Source organism: Condylostylus longicornis, unplaced genomic scaffold (genome assembly GCF_029603195.1).
Source record: "Condylostylus longicornis isolate FDR11 unplaced genomic scaffold, ASM2960319v2 ptg000017l, whole genome shotgun sequence".
NCBI lineage: Eukaryota > Metazoa > Arthropoda > Insecta > Diptera > Dolichopodidae > Condylostylus > Condylostylus longicornis.
Window position 1 is genome coordinate 3,786,517 of NW_026577986.1, and position 18,739 is coordinate 3,805,255.

General features: G+C 24.6%; 3 protein-coding genes across 4 annotated transcripts; 1 reads left to right on the forward strand and 2 right to left on the reverse strand.

Moving 5' to 3' along the window:
• Nucleotides 1-3,438: 3,438 nt before the first annotated feature.
• On the reverse strand, nt 3,439-6,057 carry LOC129606087 (cytochrome b5-related protein-like). Its single transcript, XM_055516188.1, has 5 exons — nt 5,660-6,057; nt 5,445-5,571; nt 5,170-5,373; nt 4,407-4,789; nt 3,439-4,348 (listed from the first exon to the last, which is right to left on the reverse strand). The coding sequence occupies exons 1-5, from the start codon at nt 5,740-5,742 to the stop codon at nt 3,826-3,828; spliced, it is 1,320 nt and encodes a 439-aa protein (XP_055372163.1). The 5' UTR covers nt 5,743-6,057; the 3' UTR covers nt 3,439-3,825.
• Nucleotides 6,058-7,697: 1,640 nt separating this feature from the next.
• Nucleotides 7,698-9,292, reverse strand: LOC129606081 (cytochrome c oxidase subunit 4 isoform 1, mitochondrial). 2 transcript variants are annotated; one of them, XM_055516181.1, is made up of 3 exons: nt 9,226-9,292; nt 8,033-8,482; nt 7,698-7,965 (listed from the first exon to the last, which is right to left on the reverse strand). In XM_055516181.1, the coding sequence occupies exons 2-3, from the start codon at nt 8,448-8,450 to the stop codon at nt 7,832-7,834; spliced, it is 552 nt and encodes a 183-aa protein (XP_055372156.1). In that variant the 5' UTR covers nt 8,451-8,482; nt 9,226-9,292; the 3' UTR covers nt 7,698-7,831. The 2 variants fall into 2 exon arrangements, with proteins under 2 accessions (XP_055372156.1, XP_055372157.1); XM_055516182.1 differs by lacking the exon at nt 9,226-9,292 and adding an exon at nt 9,131-9,215.
• Nucleotides 9,293-9,924: 632 nt separating this feature from the next.
• LOC129606130 (intraflagellar transport protein 52 homolog) lies at nt 9,925-18,088 on the forward strand. The gene is made up of 7 exons (XM_055516248.1): nt 9,925-10,053; nt 10,120-10,222; nt 10,331-10,445; nt 10,513-10,937; nt 11,015-11,263; nt 12,078-12,382; nt 17,957-18,088. Exons 1-6 carry the CDS (start codon nt 9,941-9,943, stop codon nt 12,378-12,380), a joined length of 1,308 nt encoding a protein of 435 aa, XP_055372223.1. The 5' UTR covers nt 9,925-9,940; the 3' UTR covers nt 12,381-12,382; nt 17,957-18,088.
• The last annotated feature ends 651 nt before the right edge of the window (nt 18,089-18,739 follow it).

The window sequence follows — 18,739 nt, forward strand, 5'->3', positions numbered from 1 at the left end:
GATAAAAAAAAGAAGTGCAGATATAAGAGAAGAATGCACAATTCGGGATGTCGTTCGATGGACAAAACAGGATGAGCTGAGACCGATTACCCAAAATGATGATGACTAGCAAACCCAACACAAAAAGACCACCAGATAGACCACCTAAAAGATGGGATTAGTGCTGAACCTCAGCATCCCAGGATCAGCAAAATTCATAATAGAGAATATTCATTCATAGTAGAAAATAGTACAGAATACTCGTATTTATTATTAATTGTAAAGGAATTAAAATTCAATATAATAGGAATTTATTTATATTATAATGGCCATAAATTTAATTTAAAATTCAAAGTACCCGATTATTAAAAAAAATTTTAAAACCGAAATTCTATACAAAATTCTATAGAACTAAATAGGAATGTATTTTTGTTTATTATTTATAAAAAAAATATCAAAATGCTAATTAATTTTAAATAAATTATAAAGTCTAGGAATAAAATAAATTATTTGTTTATGTAAAGACCGCATTGGGCATGTATGTACGCATGTAGAATATACTCGTACACCAGTATGTATATACCAATATGAATTAACATATTTTGCATTCTAATATTACATAGCCTAATTTGAATATTGCATTATAAAGAAACTAAAATTAATTTATTGTGACTCAAATACAAAGTCTACACACATACAAAAGTAATTTTTAAAAGATTAACGTTATTTTGTTATTATAATTTCATTATACTTAATTATTCGTACACATTTAAAGTGTACAAACAAAGTTTCTAAACATTTTTTTCAAAATAAAAAATAAATTTTGGTACCTTAATCATATATATGTAGTGTGATTGACCTTGCCAGCATAAAAATTTTAGGTAACCCACTATTACAGGTGTTGCTACTTTTCTTTTTTTTATTTTTGTTTTTATTAAGCTTTAATGATTGTGAATATTTTTTCTTTTCTCTATTTTTACTCTATTTCGAATATAAGCATAAGATTGTCAAGTAGCAATACACGCATACAGTAATATTTATTAACAGTAGAATCGCATTTATTTAAACTAATTTATTCATTTATTTATTGCCAGGACGCTTATTAGATTGAACATTTTTACTACAAATATTTTAAGAGTTCATACATTTTTAGTATTTACAGCTTTGTAATTTTTGTTTCTTAAGACTAAGATTTTTTGATTAATTTCAATTTAAAGGAAAAACGGCAAGAAAAAACCTTTTAAAAATTTTAACATAAATTACTTAAAAATAAAGACTTATACCCTACATTTTTTCCTATATATAAAACCTAGATTATTTTTAAATTAAATTTTTAAAGTACCTATATCTATTAATTAACCCTATATTTATCTTATATTACTATTCTACTAATTCTCTTATTAAAGGATTGCTGGAATTGTAACACGACTCCTGGAAGGTAGATAACATTTTATTAATTTGCTAGAAAACAGAATGTGTTTTGGCCATTTTGTGCAATTTTCGAAAAATAAAAAGTTTTATTTAGAATTAATTTTAAAATTTTATTTTACTTCCTTTGAAGCAACATTAAATTCGTCTTCGCAGCTGAGCTCCATACTGGTAGGCCATACAGAAGAATGCCCTGAAAAACCCCTTTAAATATTAATATTTTATTTTCTATATTCAGCAAAGATTTCCTATTAATAACTGGGTAAAGTATTTTTACAAAGAGATCCAATTTGTTGACAGTCCTTGCGGTATGTGATTGAAAAAGTAATTTTTTATCAAGATAGATTCCCAGATAGGTGATATTTGAACTAATTAATGTCATTAAAAGAGGTTCAAATAAGTGAATTAATGCACATAATATGTAAGTGAAAGGAGTACTAAAGAGTAATCGGAATATTTGTTTGACTAATTTTGAATTAATATTACATTTGTAGCCATCATATAAACATTTCTGTATATTCCATATTTTTAAATTTAATATCAAAATTTTAGATTGTAATCGTCTAAGTAAGACCTAGTACATATAGAAGAGTAGTCAGTATAAAAATTTCATGCATGGTATAGCATAACTGCGAGTCTACTGTATATTATAATATATGATTGTATGTACATAATTATAGTTTTTTGTTTGTAAATAAATCTCTAATGTACAGAAACTTCCGTTTCCAAATGATCTAAAATTACAGTTACTGTTTGGAGGTTTCTAATAGTTAAATCTATTAGTGATTTTGTTACAATGAAATTTGTCACAAATAATTTTAATTAAGAAAAGAAAGTAATAAAATACTGAATAATGAGCCAAAAATATCAAGCAGAAAAACATAGAGAAACAAATTTATGTACTTGTATGTTATATGTATGTATATATAAATCTCTTTAGTTTCACTATTGTGCATTGTATAATACATAGTATAATGCCTCTACAGTTCATCAGTAATCCACTAATAAATACAAATTTTATAATTTGTTCGAGATCATTTAAAGTTCCTAACCCTAGCGAAAAAATTTATGAGATAATTTGTTTTTTCTTATTTATATTAACTTATTTATAATAACATCAAATGGTACTTCTACTTTAATTCCCTTTTATAGTTTGTTCAAATGCCCAGCCTTAGAATTCCATATTGAAAAATGAATCATGTAAATTGAATAATTAATACACATTTAACAGAGTGTAATATTCTTTGCTTGCGTAATTGTATAAATAATATCAATATGAAAAACAAATATGAGGAATTAAAATGAAGTCAAAATTCAAAACGATTACTTAACTTATATATGCCCGCCTGTTCATAATGATATAGGGATATAATTAATTTAAGTATGTGATGATATTAACGAAACATTTGCGATGTCATAGAGTGCGTGTTAGTATTTAATATGAGCATCTAATAACATCTCAATTGGAATTTTAAAAAAATTTATCAAATGTGGTTATTCGCTTTAAGAGGTTTTCAAACGAAAATGATTGTCTCCTATATGAAGGGAATTTTCAAACTGATATCATTAAAAAATATTTCATATAACGTTGGGTCTATGCCTTCAATATGGTAATATAGTCAGTGGAGGAACTAGTCATTTTATTATTAACAAAAATTTCATCTCAAAGTTTCTACTTATTAAACTCGCTCATGAAGAAAAAAGCAGATATTGTGTGATTATCTGGAAGCAATGATTAGCATGGAAGCAATGATAATACAATTTTATATTATATTTGCATTTTCAATTCATCTTTCCTATTTAATACATTTTTAATTATTTATCAACCGGTTTACATATCCTATTCAAATAAACTTTACTGTAGGTAATTTCCCGCACCGGCTACTATATTATTAATATTAATATATTTTATTCACTCTAAAAACAAATGAAAACAATCAATTAAATTCTATAATTTTTGTTATTTTTATTTTTCATTTAAAAAATATATTTTATTATTTTTATTGTTTTCATCATTATTATTCTTATCTTATCTAGTCCAATGAATAAACAAAAATCTTATATTATAATGTAAATGCAAATACACACATATACATAATATATTATGATAAATACAGTATATAGCTCTTATAATATTAAAAAAAAATTTGGAATTCACATTGAGGAAAAATTTAAACACCCCATGTTTAAATATTCTATGAAACTAATATACATATTATATTTTTTTAATAACAATTAAGAATCACGTTTGGAATTTTAAATTATTCTCATCTGTTTATGAGTTGTAAAAATAATTATTTTTCATAAAAAATATACAACTTTAAAACTCTCGAAGGCACACCTTTTTTAAACAACTTAATATTTGATTTAAAATAATTTGTATTTAAACATTTTAATTGTGTTTTTAATAATTTTATTTTATTTCTTTTTAGATTTAATTATTTCATCTCTTGGTATCGGATTCGCTTCAATTCTTGCTAATTGCTTATGCTGTCCAATAAAATGATGTAACTGTGAACATTCTCTTAACTCTCCATTAAATTCTTCCATTGTATCATATAATATTGGATATAATTGTGGTAATATTCCATGATCTAATGTTGGAAATAAATGATGCATTGCATGATCACCAAAATGTGTTAATGTAAAGAAATGTGAATTTTTAAAATCAGCTCTTTCAATAACAGTATCCAATTGAAATAGACCCCAATCTCTATCAGAACGCATTACATCACCATCATGATGTATATCTGGATGATGATGAGCAGCATTTAATCCAATTAAAGAGAATATAAAACTAGCACCCAATATTATTAATATCCATGTTTTAAGAACAATGTATAATGTTCCACCAGTTGTTAAATACATTGCTAATGGTAGTGTAAATGCAATAATATCATCATAATAAAATACATTTTGTTTTTTCAATGAAAATATTATTCTAAAAGAAAGAAATATAATAAATTTGCCATTTTTAATTTTTAGGTTTATAATATTACCTTTTTATGAAAGACATTGGGAATAACGATACATAAATTAAAGGTCCATAAATCCATGAACCATAACGTTGAAAAGCTGTTTTTACATATGGATTAGGTATCCACATAAAATATGGTTCAAACATTGATATCTCTAAATCATGAAATGAATTTGTATATATATGATGTGATAGAGCATGTGAGATACGCCAATCATTAACATTCATTAAACCTAAATTAAAACAATACATTCTCCAATTATCTCGACGATGAAAGTAATTATGAGATGATATCACGGTCCAACATAGTAGAAATGAAGCAATTATTGTCATAAAATTACTATTTAATATCACGCTCATTATTGCTGTTAAAAATGTCGCCAACAATAGACCGGTATGTAAAAGCTTAAAATAATAATAAAAATAATTAAATATATAAATAAAAACATATATTTATTTACTTTTAAAAACAAATAAATTTAAGTTGAGATTAAAAGAAAAAAAAGTTCAAAGGTGATATAAATTCATTTTGTTGGGCTTTTTTTCATAGTAAAAATTGAAATCTGTATTAATTAATTCTGAATTTCACTTTAGTCTATAATATTATGTAAATATTAAAAAACAAAATTAAATTTATATAAACTTAATAAGATGTGCATCGAAGTGAATGCATTACACTCATAATTATGCGGATATGAGCGATGTAAGAGATTATTTTCAACTGTACACTACAAGCCTCGTTATACATATATGTTCTCAATTACTTATACAATTTATATACTTACATCACTCCTTGAAGATGGATGATAATCAATTGATTTCAATTTATCTCGAACTCTTTTCTTTAATGTCTTATAAAAACCATCATCATTCAATGTCAACGTTATATTTCTTGGTTCTTTTGCATCACGAATTTTAAATTTATTTATCATATTTTCTGGAATTATACTTATATGATGAATTTCAAAAGCTTCTGTAATATCAGTCCCCTAAATTTTATAATTTTACAATTAAAATAAATTAAATTGAATTTCTATTAAAAAAAAACAAAATATTTTACCCTTGTAGTTTCTAACCAAAATCTACCCCCCGGATGTCTTGAAATAAAATCAGAAAAATCATAAAGACTATCTTTAATTCTCCATAATCCTTCAGCATCATCTTCTTGTTGTTTTCCCAAAATCCATCTTTTAATAAATTTACAAAAAATAATCATTATTTAATATGAATTTTTGGTAACTAAACTTAATAAATTAAAATTAATGTCATACTTACTGTGATACCATACGAAATCTTGTATCGTAAAATGTTGATGGAAATTTTCTTGATATTACTGATTGCTTCCAATTTTCAGTCATTTTTCTTATTTTAAGATGCTCTGAATAACAATCTAATTAATTTAATTTTTCTTATTTCTCTCTTTAAACTTCTTTATTGCTGAACTTCTCGCCTCATACTGAATTTTATGTACTTTCTTAATCATGAAATTATTTAAGATTTTCAGTCGATATCAATTATTATTTTATGCGTTATCAGTTGGAGATTTTTTTTATTTGAACAAGATTTAAATTATCAGTCATAATATTACAAATATTGAATTAAAAATTATCAGTTTTTTATTTTTTATTATTGTTAGATTTTTTTAATAGGTATTTTTTGCTATTTTTAGTCACTTATACCTCTAGATAGATTTGTATGGTCAAAAAGGTCCAATTAAATAAAACTAGATTTAGAAAGCAATTGTTATTTTTCGTAAAGATAAAGAATATGTACGTACTTATTCACTTCTTGTCAAGTTTTCTCTATCAGAGAAACTAAATACATAGTATGTACATAAGTATATTTGTAAATGTATATGATTTATTTAAAAAGAGAAAAAATAAAATAGCACGTGTTAAGAATACAATATTAGGTATATGAATTGAAAATACAACTCTTTACAGTCGAACAAAACACAAGCTTTAAAGCTGAAACTGCTGAAGCAATTAATAGTAACAAATAGATTAGTAAAATAGTAAGTTACAATGAAGTAAATACTGTTATGTATTGGAATGAAATTCGAATCAATTATCAAATATGTATGTAAATATGTAAATACATAATATTTATGCAAATTAAAGTTATAGGCGTATATATGTATGTTTAGCTCAGCCGTGCATCTTCGTATGATGTATGTATGCAAAATAATAAAACTTGTTTAAAAGACAATTATTTAAGCTAATCAACTTTATCTCAATATATCGAGGGCTTATGTGGAAACCCTCTACCCAACATAAAAATTTTGAAATACTTTGCAACTAAAAGAAAAAAAAACTGTTAAATTCATTCTGCACATTTGTAATGAACAGTAAGAAAAGTAGTACTTTCGAATATTTTTCAAATAATCTCAAAATTTTCGAAATGTGATAGATTTTTCTTATTAGACCTTGATATTATGCAGTGCAAGTAGATCACATACATGATGATTCTTAAAAAAACCGTTTTATTTGAAGGTTCAATTTTTGTTAGAGTATACGTTATAGCCAGAAATATGTGAAAAAGTACAGATATCCAAAACAAGTTTAAATCCCCCCATCTCGCAGACAATTGACTTTTGACTTCTCTCTAAATTTAAATTTAAATATACTTAGTACCGTACCTACCTACATAAATGTGGAATATGTACCAAATTCTAGCGATCTCTTGAATATTTGAATTTTGTACATTTATAATATTGTAATATTTGCAAAATTAGTTGAGTTATGGATAGATACAAATATAATTTAAATTATCCCAACCTCAACCATAAAATAGTCAAAAATCACATTAATTAACATTAATTTTTTATATTTAAATTGATTATTCAAAATTTTTAATTAATAACGTAAAATATGTAGGTAGAATATAAGTCGAATCCAGGTGATAGATTATAATTCTGCTATATTAAAACTATTTTTAAAATGACCTATTTAGATTTATATTAGAAAATTTTCTATTCTATAAAAATTAAACGTCCATTAGAAATAACGCGAAATTAATAGAAAATCAAAAAATATAAGGACAATTTAAAATTAAACAAATAAAATAATGACAAAATTATTTTACACATAAATGTAACATTATATTAATCTTCTAGATTTTCTTGAAAAATCGACAAAACTCTACAATTGAACCTTTTTAAAATAATTAAGATAAATACAAATTGCCTTCTATTATTTTTTAGCCATTTTCTCTTAAAAATACTTATACCTACATATTTTGAAAACTTTATCTAAAAGAACAAAAATTACAAATTGAAATATGTATAGCGAAAACCAAAAAAAAAAAAATAAAATAAAAATTAAATCAATTTATTTTATCAACATTTTAATTTTTAAAATGTGATCTTCGTTTTAATAGATATCTTAATTTAATTTTTGTTTTTATGGATTTTTATTTAGAATAAACTTCTTATTTTGAATAATTAATCTATTTCCATTTGTTGTTTTGGTAATCCCATTTTGATGTTAAACCAAGAATTGGGTTCATTTCTAAATCGATAATACGTTTCAATTGGGCCTTTTGATGTTCTTCATCAAATGTGACTGGCATTTCAGAATAAACTAAAAATATAAAACAAATTTTACATTTAAAATTTGAACTTTTCAGAAACCTTTTTATCATCCATACCAAATGTATTCATTAATATACAAACTATAACTGCAGCTGATGCAAACATTAAACCAACACCAAGATGCATTTTCCATTCTCCTGTTGGAGCTTTTAATTCAGCGAATGTTTGACAGAATGATGCACGATAAAGTGCTTTTTTTTCGTCTAAGGTTAATTTTTTCCAATCGCCCTTTTCCTTTTCACGAAGATTAGCAATTTCTTTTGTTGTTTCCTTAAAACGAATTGCCGGCATTGGATAATCTACACGATCTGCGTAGCAAGCGGTTCCATTCCAACCATGCCCAACGATTTCACGGTTGCCAATTTTATCTAAAGTATGTACACCAGCAACACTACCAATTTGAGTTTGTACTCTTGGTGCTGCAATTTGAGCAGCTTTTCTTAGTGTGCTAATACCAAGCAATCGTAGAGCCATTTTGTGTATGGTTAAATAAGATTGTTAAGTTACTGCAATGAAAAAAAAACAAGGTGTTTATTGAATAGCAAAAATAATTTTTTTAGAATTTATGCATTATATAAACAAATAAAATCGATTCGACCATAATTATGAGTTTCCAGTTTGTATTTTGAAACAATAGTTATACAACAAAAATTTTTTCACCTAAATTTTTGAAATGTTTCCTTACTTAGAAAACTATATTTCAAGCTAAGGCTGAACTTGTGTTAAAATTTGCAAAATTAAATTTCAACACAAATTCCAAAATAATAGAAAAGCTATATTAAGAATTGTCAAATTGTTATAAAATTTATTGATTACGCGACCAATACACTATGTGCAAAATATTACATAACCAAAATTTTCTTGCAAATTTTTGCTTGATTTGAATCATAATTTGAGGCGGAAATATTGAATATTTAAAAATGATGAACTTAAGAAATTATTTAATAATAAGAATCCTTCTAGCAATGAAGTTAAAAAACGATGCGTTTCGAAGAAAATACAATTAATTTTTGCATTAAAATCAAAGTGACTGACATATTCCACAAGAACGAATTGAAATTTTATCGATTTTCTCGCATTTGAACTTCGTTTGACCTTATTATTGAATTTCGTAATTCCAATTAATTTACAATTTAAATTGCAATCAATATTACCAAAATATCTTAAAAATTTTTATAATTTAATAAAATTTATATAATAATCTAAATTCGTAGTATAAAAATGTGATTTTTTTATTTTATTCACTCACTTTGTCTTTCCCGCAGTTGTTAGATTTGAAAGAAAAAAATGACTAAATTTTTCACAGCTGTCAAAAGAATTTCTACAAATTTAATGTGTCAAAATTTAAAAAAATGCTGCCATTTATATTTTCTTTTTTTACATCTTGCGGCGACATCTATGAACGATTTGACTTATTTTTGTTTATGTTATATTTTTTTGTTCTATAAACAAAATCGTAATAAATAAATCGCAAATTATATCGTAAATTACTAAGTGTAATTAAAAGTATCGTAAACACATGATTATTACCATATATTTTGTAATCATAAACGAATTGTATTTTTATCTGAGCCTTACCTAAATGATGTTTCTTTTTCAACATAAAAGGCTACTTTTTTATTTATATGTTTAAATTAAACTGACGTAATATTTGACACTAAACTTCATTAAATATTTTTGGTTAACGAACCAACACCATCTGATAGAAAACAAAAAATACGATAAGACTAAACAGCCCCTAGTAGTAAGTAGCCTTACAACAGTTTGAAAAAAATTTTTTTTTTTTGTCATGAAGTCATGAAGTACCGTTACCTTGGTGAGGAAGCTACTTAATAAAAGTCAAAACTGAAGGAATACGCCATAAATTTACTAATGTTTTAATAAAATTTCAAAATATTAAATTAAATTATAAAAATTAATAATTAAATTTTTTGGCTAATAAATTTAAGGAAGATTCAATAGGAATGATACAAAAGGGTGTTGTTTGCTTTGATATTTCAAAAAATGAGTTATTTCAATTGGCTGACAATTACAAAACTTTGCACAGGAAAATTAAAGTTTCATGGAAAGTTGAACAGTAAGATGGAACATGGAAGAAAATTATTATGATTATTAGTTAGTAAAAACTATTTTTTTTTTATAGGAATGATGCTGAACTTTCAAAAGATGTTCTATCAAAAGCAAATATATTCATTATTTCTGGGCCACAAGACAAATTTACAGAAGATGAATTCAATGCTCTAAAAGTAAGTATAAGAAAATTATGTATGTATGTATATATACAGCTCTCAATAGGAAGTTAAACTTAATTTTCTTATAAATGCGCATTTAATGAAGAAATTTCTCTATTCTAGGAATTTATTGAAAATGGTGGCAAACTTTTAGTTATGCTAGGTGAAGGTGGTGAAAATGCATTCAACACAAATATAAATTTTTTCTTAGAAGATTATGGAATGTTCATTAATAACGGTAGATTTTTATTCATACGTTGATATAGAATCAGACACCAAAATAATTGTACATTTTAAAATTTTAGACACAGTACTACGACCACATTATTTTAAAAATTTTCATCCAAAAGAATGTATTATTGGTGGTGGAATTGTATGTGAATCAATGTGGCGTTATTTATTAAATGAAAAAATTGAAAAAATTGATTATGAATTTACTGATGAAAAATACAAAATACATTTTCAATATCCATATGGAGCAACAATGAATGTTTCAGAACCAGCAAACATTTTATTAACAACTGGACCGGTTGTATATCCATTTAATCGTCCATTAGTTGGTTATTATTGTAATGAAAAAAATGGTAAAATACTTGCTATCGGTTCAGGTCATATGTTTCAAGATAAATATCTAACTGATAAAACAAATGATATTATATTGGATTATTTTTTAAATTTATTATCAAATGATGATATTAAATTTACACATTTGGATTTTAATGATGTAGAGGTTTGTAAATGTTAAATTGAATTTTTCATTAATGCATACTATGCAATTACAGTAGATACTTAATCATATACTTTTAGATAAATGATAATAAAACTGTATCAGATATTGGTTTTATTGCTGAAATACCAAAACCATGTCTAGTTGAATCAACAGCAACTGATATACCAGCTGATTTTAAAAAGATGTTCGATATGAATATGTTTACATTAAGTAATGATTTATTAAAAGATGTAATTGATGCATATAGTAAACTAAATGTTAAATATGAACCATTGAAAATAATAAAACCACAATTCGATATACCATTACCACCGTTGCAACTTGCGGTAAGTGTTCTTATACTTGTTTTTTTTTTTTTTTGTAGTTTTTACAAGTTTTTTCTGCTGAAATGTCGAATTAAATTTCGAGAGAAGCGCAAAAATCTTGGTTAGAGGAAGGAAGAGAAATAATGAGGAATAAATTTAGATGAAGATTTGGCGACAGCTAATGACAAATTTTTAATATCAAATAATAAGAAAAAACAAAAAAAAAAAAAGAGTAAAAATTCATGACAATATGCATAAAACTTGTTTGCAAAAATATAAAAAAAAAATGTTCCAAGTCAATCAAATCAAAATAGAAAAAAATTTTATATGTATACATTGTATATGTATAAAATGTATGTATATATGTTCATACATATGTATGAATATATTGTGAGAAAACTTGTATTCTTGATTTAATTGAAGCCTTATAAAATATTTGCTCACATAATAAATAGTAATGCTTTCAATAAATTTTTTTTCTGAATTCCACAATAATTAACATCAGGTTTTTAACAGTGCATATTTGTGATAATTTCATTTAATATGCCCCTACATACATACATACATAAAAATAAAATATTCTCAAATGAATTTTCAATCAAATTACACTAAAATTCTTTGTTGAACATTATTAAAAATATTGTTCTTTAATTCGGTAGTCCAAGAATTCTAAATCCTTAATATATATGCGATTTAATTTTTAACACCCCACCAATGTACACATATGAACAAAACCAAGTAGATATAGTCATAGAAACTATATGTTAGAATACTATAGAATTCATTGTTATGTCTGACGTATTAATAAAATACATATTTTGTTTTTATTTTTTAGGTATTTCCACCAATATTTAGTGAACCACCTCCACCACCCTTAGAACTATTTGATTTGGATGAACATTTATCATCACCGCGTACACAACTTGATCAATTAACAATAAAATGTTTATCATCGATTAAAGATTCTCAGCAACAGAAAAAAGAATTTACAACAAAAGATTTGGAATATTTTATAAGAGAATGTGGTCGTATTGTTGGTATTGTACAAGAAGGACATGAAATTAATGCTAAAGAAATTTTATATAATGTTGGATTAAAAATTGCTAATTACAAGAAAATTGATAGAAAATTAGATTAAAGGTAAGATTTATAATTTCCCATCTTGTATTATTTATTATTATTATAATTTGAGCTATATTATTTTTAAAAGAATTTTTAGTTATCATACATGAATATTTGATGATGAATTGTAGTCTATTGAATTAAAATTGAATCTTCAATGCTATTGGAACATGTTATACTTAGGGAATGTTCAATAGCTTTATTATTTTTGCAAATAATTTAAGTGAATGAAATTAGAAACGTTCTTAGAGCTGTAGTTCTCTATTAAGAATGGTATTTGGAATTATAAGCGCTCGGAAAAAGAAACATGTTAAGCTACCGCATCACAAGTTTTGATGCAATAAAACTATGTTTCTAGTTGTAATGGTTATTTTAAATTTAAAGTCAAAAATTAATTAAATAATTAATTTTGGAATTAATATGAATAATAACATATGTGAAATGGAAATTAATATTTATTGCTATCTGAAGAAGTGTATTCGTATTACAAATTTATTAGTGTAATTACAACGATGACAAAAAATATTCAAAGATATGAAAATATTATACCTACATACCTCTAGCTTACATACATTATTTTTGCTCAGTTTTGAACTCTGTATCAATTTACATTGGATCGTTCGTTCTTAAATCGAGTATGTACAAGTAAATTAATCATAATCTGAGAGTTATTTCTCAATCAAAATAAAGTTGTTTCGAAAATGTTCATATTTTAAAAATTTTCCAAATAGTATAATTGAAATTTGGCACAAACAATTTTCGATAATAAGAAATCTCTATTTTTAAAGTAATTAATTGAAACTGTATTGGATAAAGTGGCAGCAGCTCTACAGAGTACGTAATTTTATTACAATGAGTTTAATGAAATTTTATGACTTCTTATAATAATTATGTACAATCAGTTTTTAATACAATTAACAATTAATGATAATGATGAATTCAAAATTATAATTTACATAATTTATTTAAATTCGTTTCATTTATTAAATAATATTCTTCCAAAATTTAAACAAAATAAATTGTAAAAAGCACCGAATCAAAATGTAAATACAAACTAAAGTGATTCTTTCATTATACTCGTACAATAAGAAAAAAGTAATTAGATACTTTTTATTTCATTTTTTCAAACATACTCGTAAAAATTCAAAATTCAATGAAGAAAAAGAAGTCTCAATGGATTCATAAATTTTTTGACTTTTTTAATCAATTCCAATGGGAATTCGCTATAGAAAAATATCCATTCATTTACTCGTAAGTATATATGTATAGAGTTTTACGGCACCGAACATTAAGAAAATCATATAGTAAGCAAAATTGAGGCACTAAAATAAAGAACAGGGAAAAACTATGTCTACAAATTTGTGATTGAGGTTTTTGTGGTTTACTTCCTTACTTTATTTTTTTCCTTAAGATTTAAGAAAAAATTTTTAATAAAAAACCAAACAAACTATAAATATGCACAAAAACAAAATTTAATTTATTTATAGTTGACATTAAAAAATTACTTTAATATTATTATGGATAAGGAATAATAGTTTCACGGTCTTAGATATCTTTTAACATGGGAAAATGTTTTGTTTTTTATGAAAATTTATAACAAATTCGTGGCAAAGTTGACATTTATTTCATTCACATATTAAGAATTAAAATTTAAAATTAGATATCAAAACAATTATAATCTACAATCTGTTTATCGTATAGTTTAAATAAAAATTTATTATCCGTAGACTCAAGTATATTATTAACATATAATTACTACTAATTATTTTGTACCTATAGTATATCAAAATTAATTAGTTTGATGATTTAAAAGTAGCAGAGTTTTTATGATATTAAAATTATATATTATACATGTATCTACGTATCTACGTATGTATATGTTCAAATTTTTCTAAGCATAGACAACTCTTAAATTTTTAATGATAATTTAAATTTATGTGTAAATACACAAAGTATTAGAAACTTTATGGTACTTATTTGATAAAGCGGATCCAGACGAACAAAAAACGACAAGAGACATTTGATTTATTAGGCCTTAAAATTAATTCTTCTGAAAATCTTTCAATTTTTACAAGATTTTTTTATAACTCGTGCAATATGACAGTCAAAGCCAATTTACTTTTAAAACCATAATTTTAAAGCTCTTGGACTCATTTGAAGCTAATGAAATTACTCTCTAGCAGTGTGCCATTGTGGTATGACACTTTTCTATTTTGCAGAATATTTATGTGCACTGGTCAATTGTACATACGTAACAACTTGTTGATTTTTCAGCTTTAAAATAGGCTTAAAATATCTTTTAAGCTGAGCTTTTTTCTCTCAGAAATCTTTCCCACTACACAATTTTTCTTTAATTATATTTATATTTACCAGAGTACAATAAGGGAATAAAATTAATAGATAAACTATAATCCACTGAATTGAAAAATAAATGGTTCTAACATTTGCAAAGAAATTATTAATTCAAGTGTTAAGATAAATTATTGCAAACATCAAGTAGAACGCAAAATTAACAATAATAAATTTTTGTTAATTTTTACAAGTATTTAAGAATTTTATTAATAATCACCTATTTTTTTTTTGATAGCGAGCCGAAACTCTTATATGATTAGGAAAGCTGGTTTTTGCGAAAATTTACTTAAATTATTGAATATATTATTGAAAATTTAGCGAAATTTTTGTGAACTAGCAAACTTAATACTGAATAAATTTTGTTATAATGTATAAATTTTTCTATTATCCTACCTATGCATTTTCTTAATATTATGAATCTTGTATACTTCTCTTTCTTACGGGTAAATTTAATTCATAACAAACCTTTTGAGCTAACATTTTGATTACTTCGAAATGCTATACCTCAAATATTGTATTCCAATAGATTGGCTGCTATACACATAAAATATCCATGAAAATTGAAAAGTGCTAAGTCTTCGAACGTGTTTAGGTTCAAAGAAAAATGTCAATGATTTTAATTTTAACAACATTTTCTTTTTTCGTAATTATTTGCAATTTAAAATATAATTTTTTAATCGTACATTTAATATAACCCTAAAATTATTAAAAATAATTACAAAATCTTGATTTAAAATTTTTATTTTCTAAGAAAAAAATTTTTTTTTTAAATTTAATTGCGATGCTATCATCTGTGTACGCCATTAGAATTTGCAAAAATTATAAAATTATAATTATAATTTTTTTTTTTTTAAGTATTATACAAAATACACGTTCTTAATAATTACACATTCAATTTTCACTTAAAACTTAAATTTGTTATTCAACTTTTTGCATTTCTTCTTTTACATTGCGTGTTTTAAAGCACGTTTCTATATAATATGCCCTATAAAAAAAATAATTGATTAATCTTGTTTTATTACATTTTGTAGTCAGTCCGTCGATTACCGGTCTATATATCTATACGATTCTTGACTTGAGAAAATTGAATTAGGAAACGGTTTTAATCCCGAAAATTGCATTTTTTTATAATTTGTTCTCATTTTTTTGTTCAAATTTTTAAAATCATAAATTTTTAGTTTTAATGATAAATTCAAATTTCTTAAATTAGCATATGGTGTACGTGAATACTCACTTCAAATTAGTTAAGATCAACACTAACTATGGAAAAATTCAACAAAACTAATCCATGTATGTAAAAAAAAAAACAAGAACTTGAACAAAATTATACCATTATCATTAATTTTATTTAATAAAAAAATTCAAGAAAAAAATGGCTAAGAAACTGAACGGATTCAGTTTAAATATGATAAACTTATGCCAATATGGTTAATGTTAGAGGATATAGTATGAAATTGCATGCCACTTTGTGCTCCATACCATTCCTGTGTTCCATTATTTTATATATGCAACTTAATTTTTTATAAACTCGTGTACATAACTCTAAACGTGTTGAAGGGTTCCAAATTATGGCTTAAGGTCAATAAAATTTTTGTTTGCTGTATTTCTTCTATTCTTTGTAGTAATACGGCATTAAAATACATGCATAATTGAACTTATGACTTTTATAGCTTTACCGGAATTTTATAGTCACGCTTTGTTATTTTAATTTCTGACATTTCCGAAAAAACAAATTCCCTTTAATTTTTAGTACAATTCTTTTGCAATGTCCATTTAATTCAATGTCACCTTACTCTGATCAACCTTAATACATCACTGCATTGAATTCTTTTAAATAAAAATAAATAAAATTCATTTGTGAAAACAAAATTCGCAGTTCTTCTTCCTCAGTAATTTTTTGTCAACATTTCTACAATCATCTTTTTCTTTTTGTTTTTGTTTGTTTTGTTGCATTTTTAATTCCTTTCGTTAATCCCAGCAATGATTGTTGGTGGTGGTATGACTGGCGATGTTTAAAATAATATGCAAGCTAATGTTATTTTTAATAGCTGAGCGCGCGGTGTAAATTAGAGTTGTTAAGATTTTAAGGTGCTGATAATGAACGCCATTTATTTTACTGTTTTCTCCTTCTTTACAATTTAATATTAAAACGCAAATTTATATAACATACATATGTACATATGTATGGATATGTAGGTATTAATGCTGAAATAAAAAACAGGAACTGTAATGAATCGAGTGTGCACTGTTTTATCGCGAGCTATACTTTGAGAATTTGAGTAAATGAAATTTGATTTGGATGATCTTTGATGGAATAGGTTTTTATTTTAAAATTATCTTTCAAAAATTGAACTATGATGAGGATGAAAGCTAAATTTCGTTAAAGTTCCTTTTTTCTTGTGGGAATTTGGGACCTAGAGTGTTGGAGTATTTTCACACTCCCTATATATGCGTCGATTGTAGTATTGAGTCTATACTTACATCTGTGGATTCAAAGTGTTATTCGAAATTCAAAAATTTTCTGAAAGTCTGCAATCTTTTCAGATCATCCATACAAAATTGAACAATGTTTCTTTAAAATTCTCATTACTAATTTTAATTAGTTTCAAAACTGTGACTAATATTGTCTACATTCTATATAGTAAGGAGTATGAGCTTTATTAAAAGAAGGCGATACGAGTGCTATTGATAACTTACATATAATTTTTATATTAAAGCCATTTATTGGGATAAACCTGCCATACAATTAATTTCTTCCATTCTTTTAGTAATGTTTGTGTATTTTAAAAGATTGGAATGATAAGAAATTCATCTTATATGCTTTTATATTATTTCAATACGCTTATGATACACTCTGTATTTCTTATTAAAGCAAATATAAAGGAGTTTTTTGAAAAGAGAATCATGAAAATATGCACAAAAAATAAAATGAGATTCGATTGGAATTTTATGATAAGAAAATTTTTGCATAGCAGGAATTCATTGTTTATATAAATTTGCAACGATTAACAAAATTTTTAATTTTGGAATGTAAATTACAATTTTTTTACTTAAAAAATAAATAAATAAAATTTTCAGATTTAGTAGACCATTTGGATGCAATATTAAATTTTATATTTTTGTCTTATGGACTGTATAAAGGGACTGACGACATTAAATTTATTTTTCTGTTTCTCTTTTGTTATTTTATAATTTCAAAAAAAAAAAAAAATACAAATTAAGTTTAATTTTTACTGATAGTTTCAGCTCACTGCGACTTCTTCTTCTTAGAGATTTTACAACAAAGTGGCTTTAATAACTTTGCATATGATGTACAGAAACCAGTTATGTATATTGTGAATTTTTACTTCAAATAAAATGTAATTTTTCTTATTATTTCGTTTTTTTTTTCAAAAACTAATGCAATATATCTTCATAATTATTAAAATTTGCATTTTGTTTTTTTAAATTTTCAGGTTAAGTTTTCAGGTACAGTTATCTTAAGAGAGGTTATTTTCAATGTATTGATTAAGATTTGTTAAGCCCTCTTGATCTTTTATCAAATCAGAAGTCGTTTTTTTTATTACATAAACATTGTTGAAATAGAAACTCATAAAATTTTTTTGTTATTATTGGGCCTAAGTCGCAATAGTATTTTAAATTTCTGAGTGATAGATCGAAATTCTAGCAGCTTAAAGCCTCTATATTGGTAAATTATTTTATATCGATCTCTAAAAAATTCAAATATTGTAATCTGAAATAAGAGGTTATTTTTTGTCTTCTTTGAGGGAAATAGCATTTGTAAATTTTTCTTTCTCAATCAACTATATTTAATATTTATTGATAGCATGTTTGAATTTTAATGAACGTATTTCATTTGGTGGAAATTCATTTGGTGGACATTTAAATAATTACCTGTTTAAACGTTAACAAGCCTTTTCTAATAATGTAATTTATTTGGAAAATTATAAATTAAAATTTTAATTGGAAAAGCATGAAAAATTGATAATTAGAAAAGAGAAATTCGATACCTTGAGTCTACGT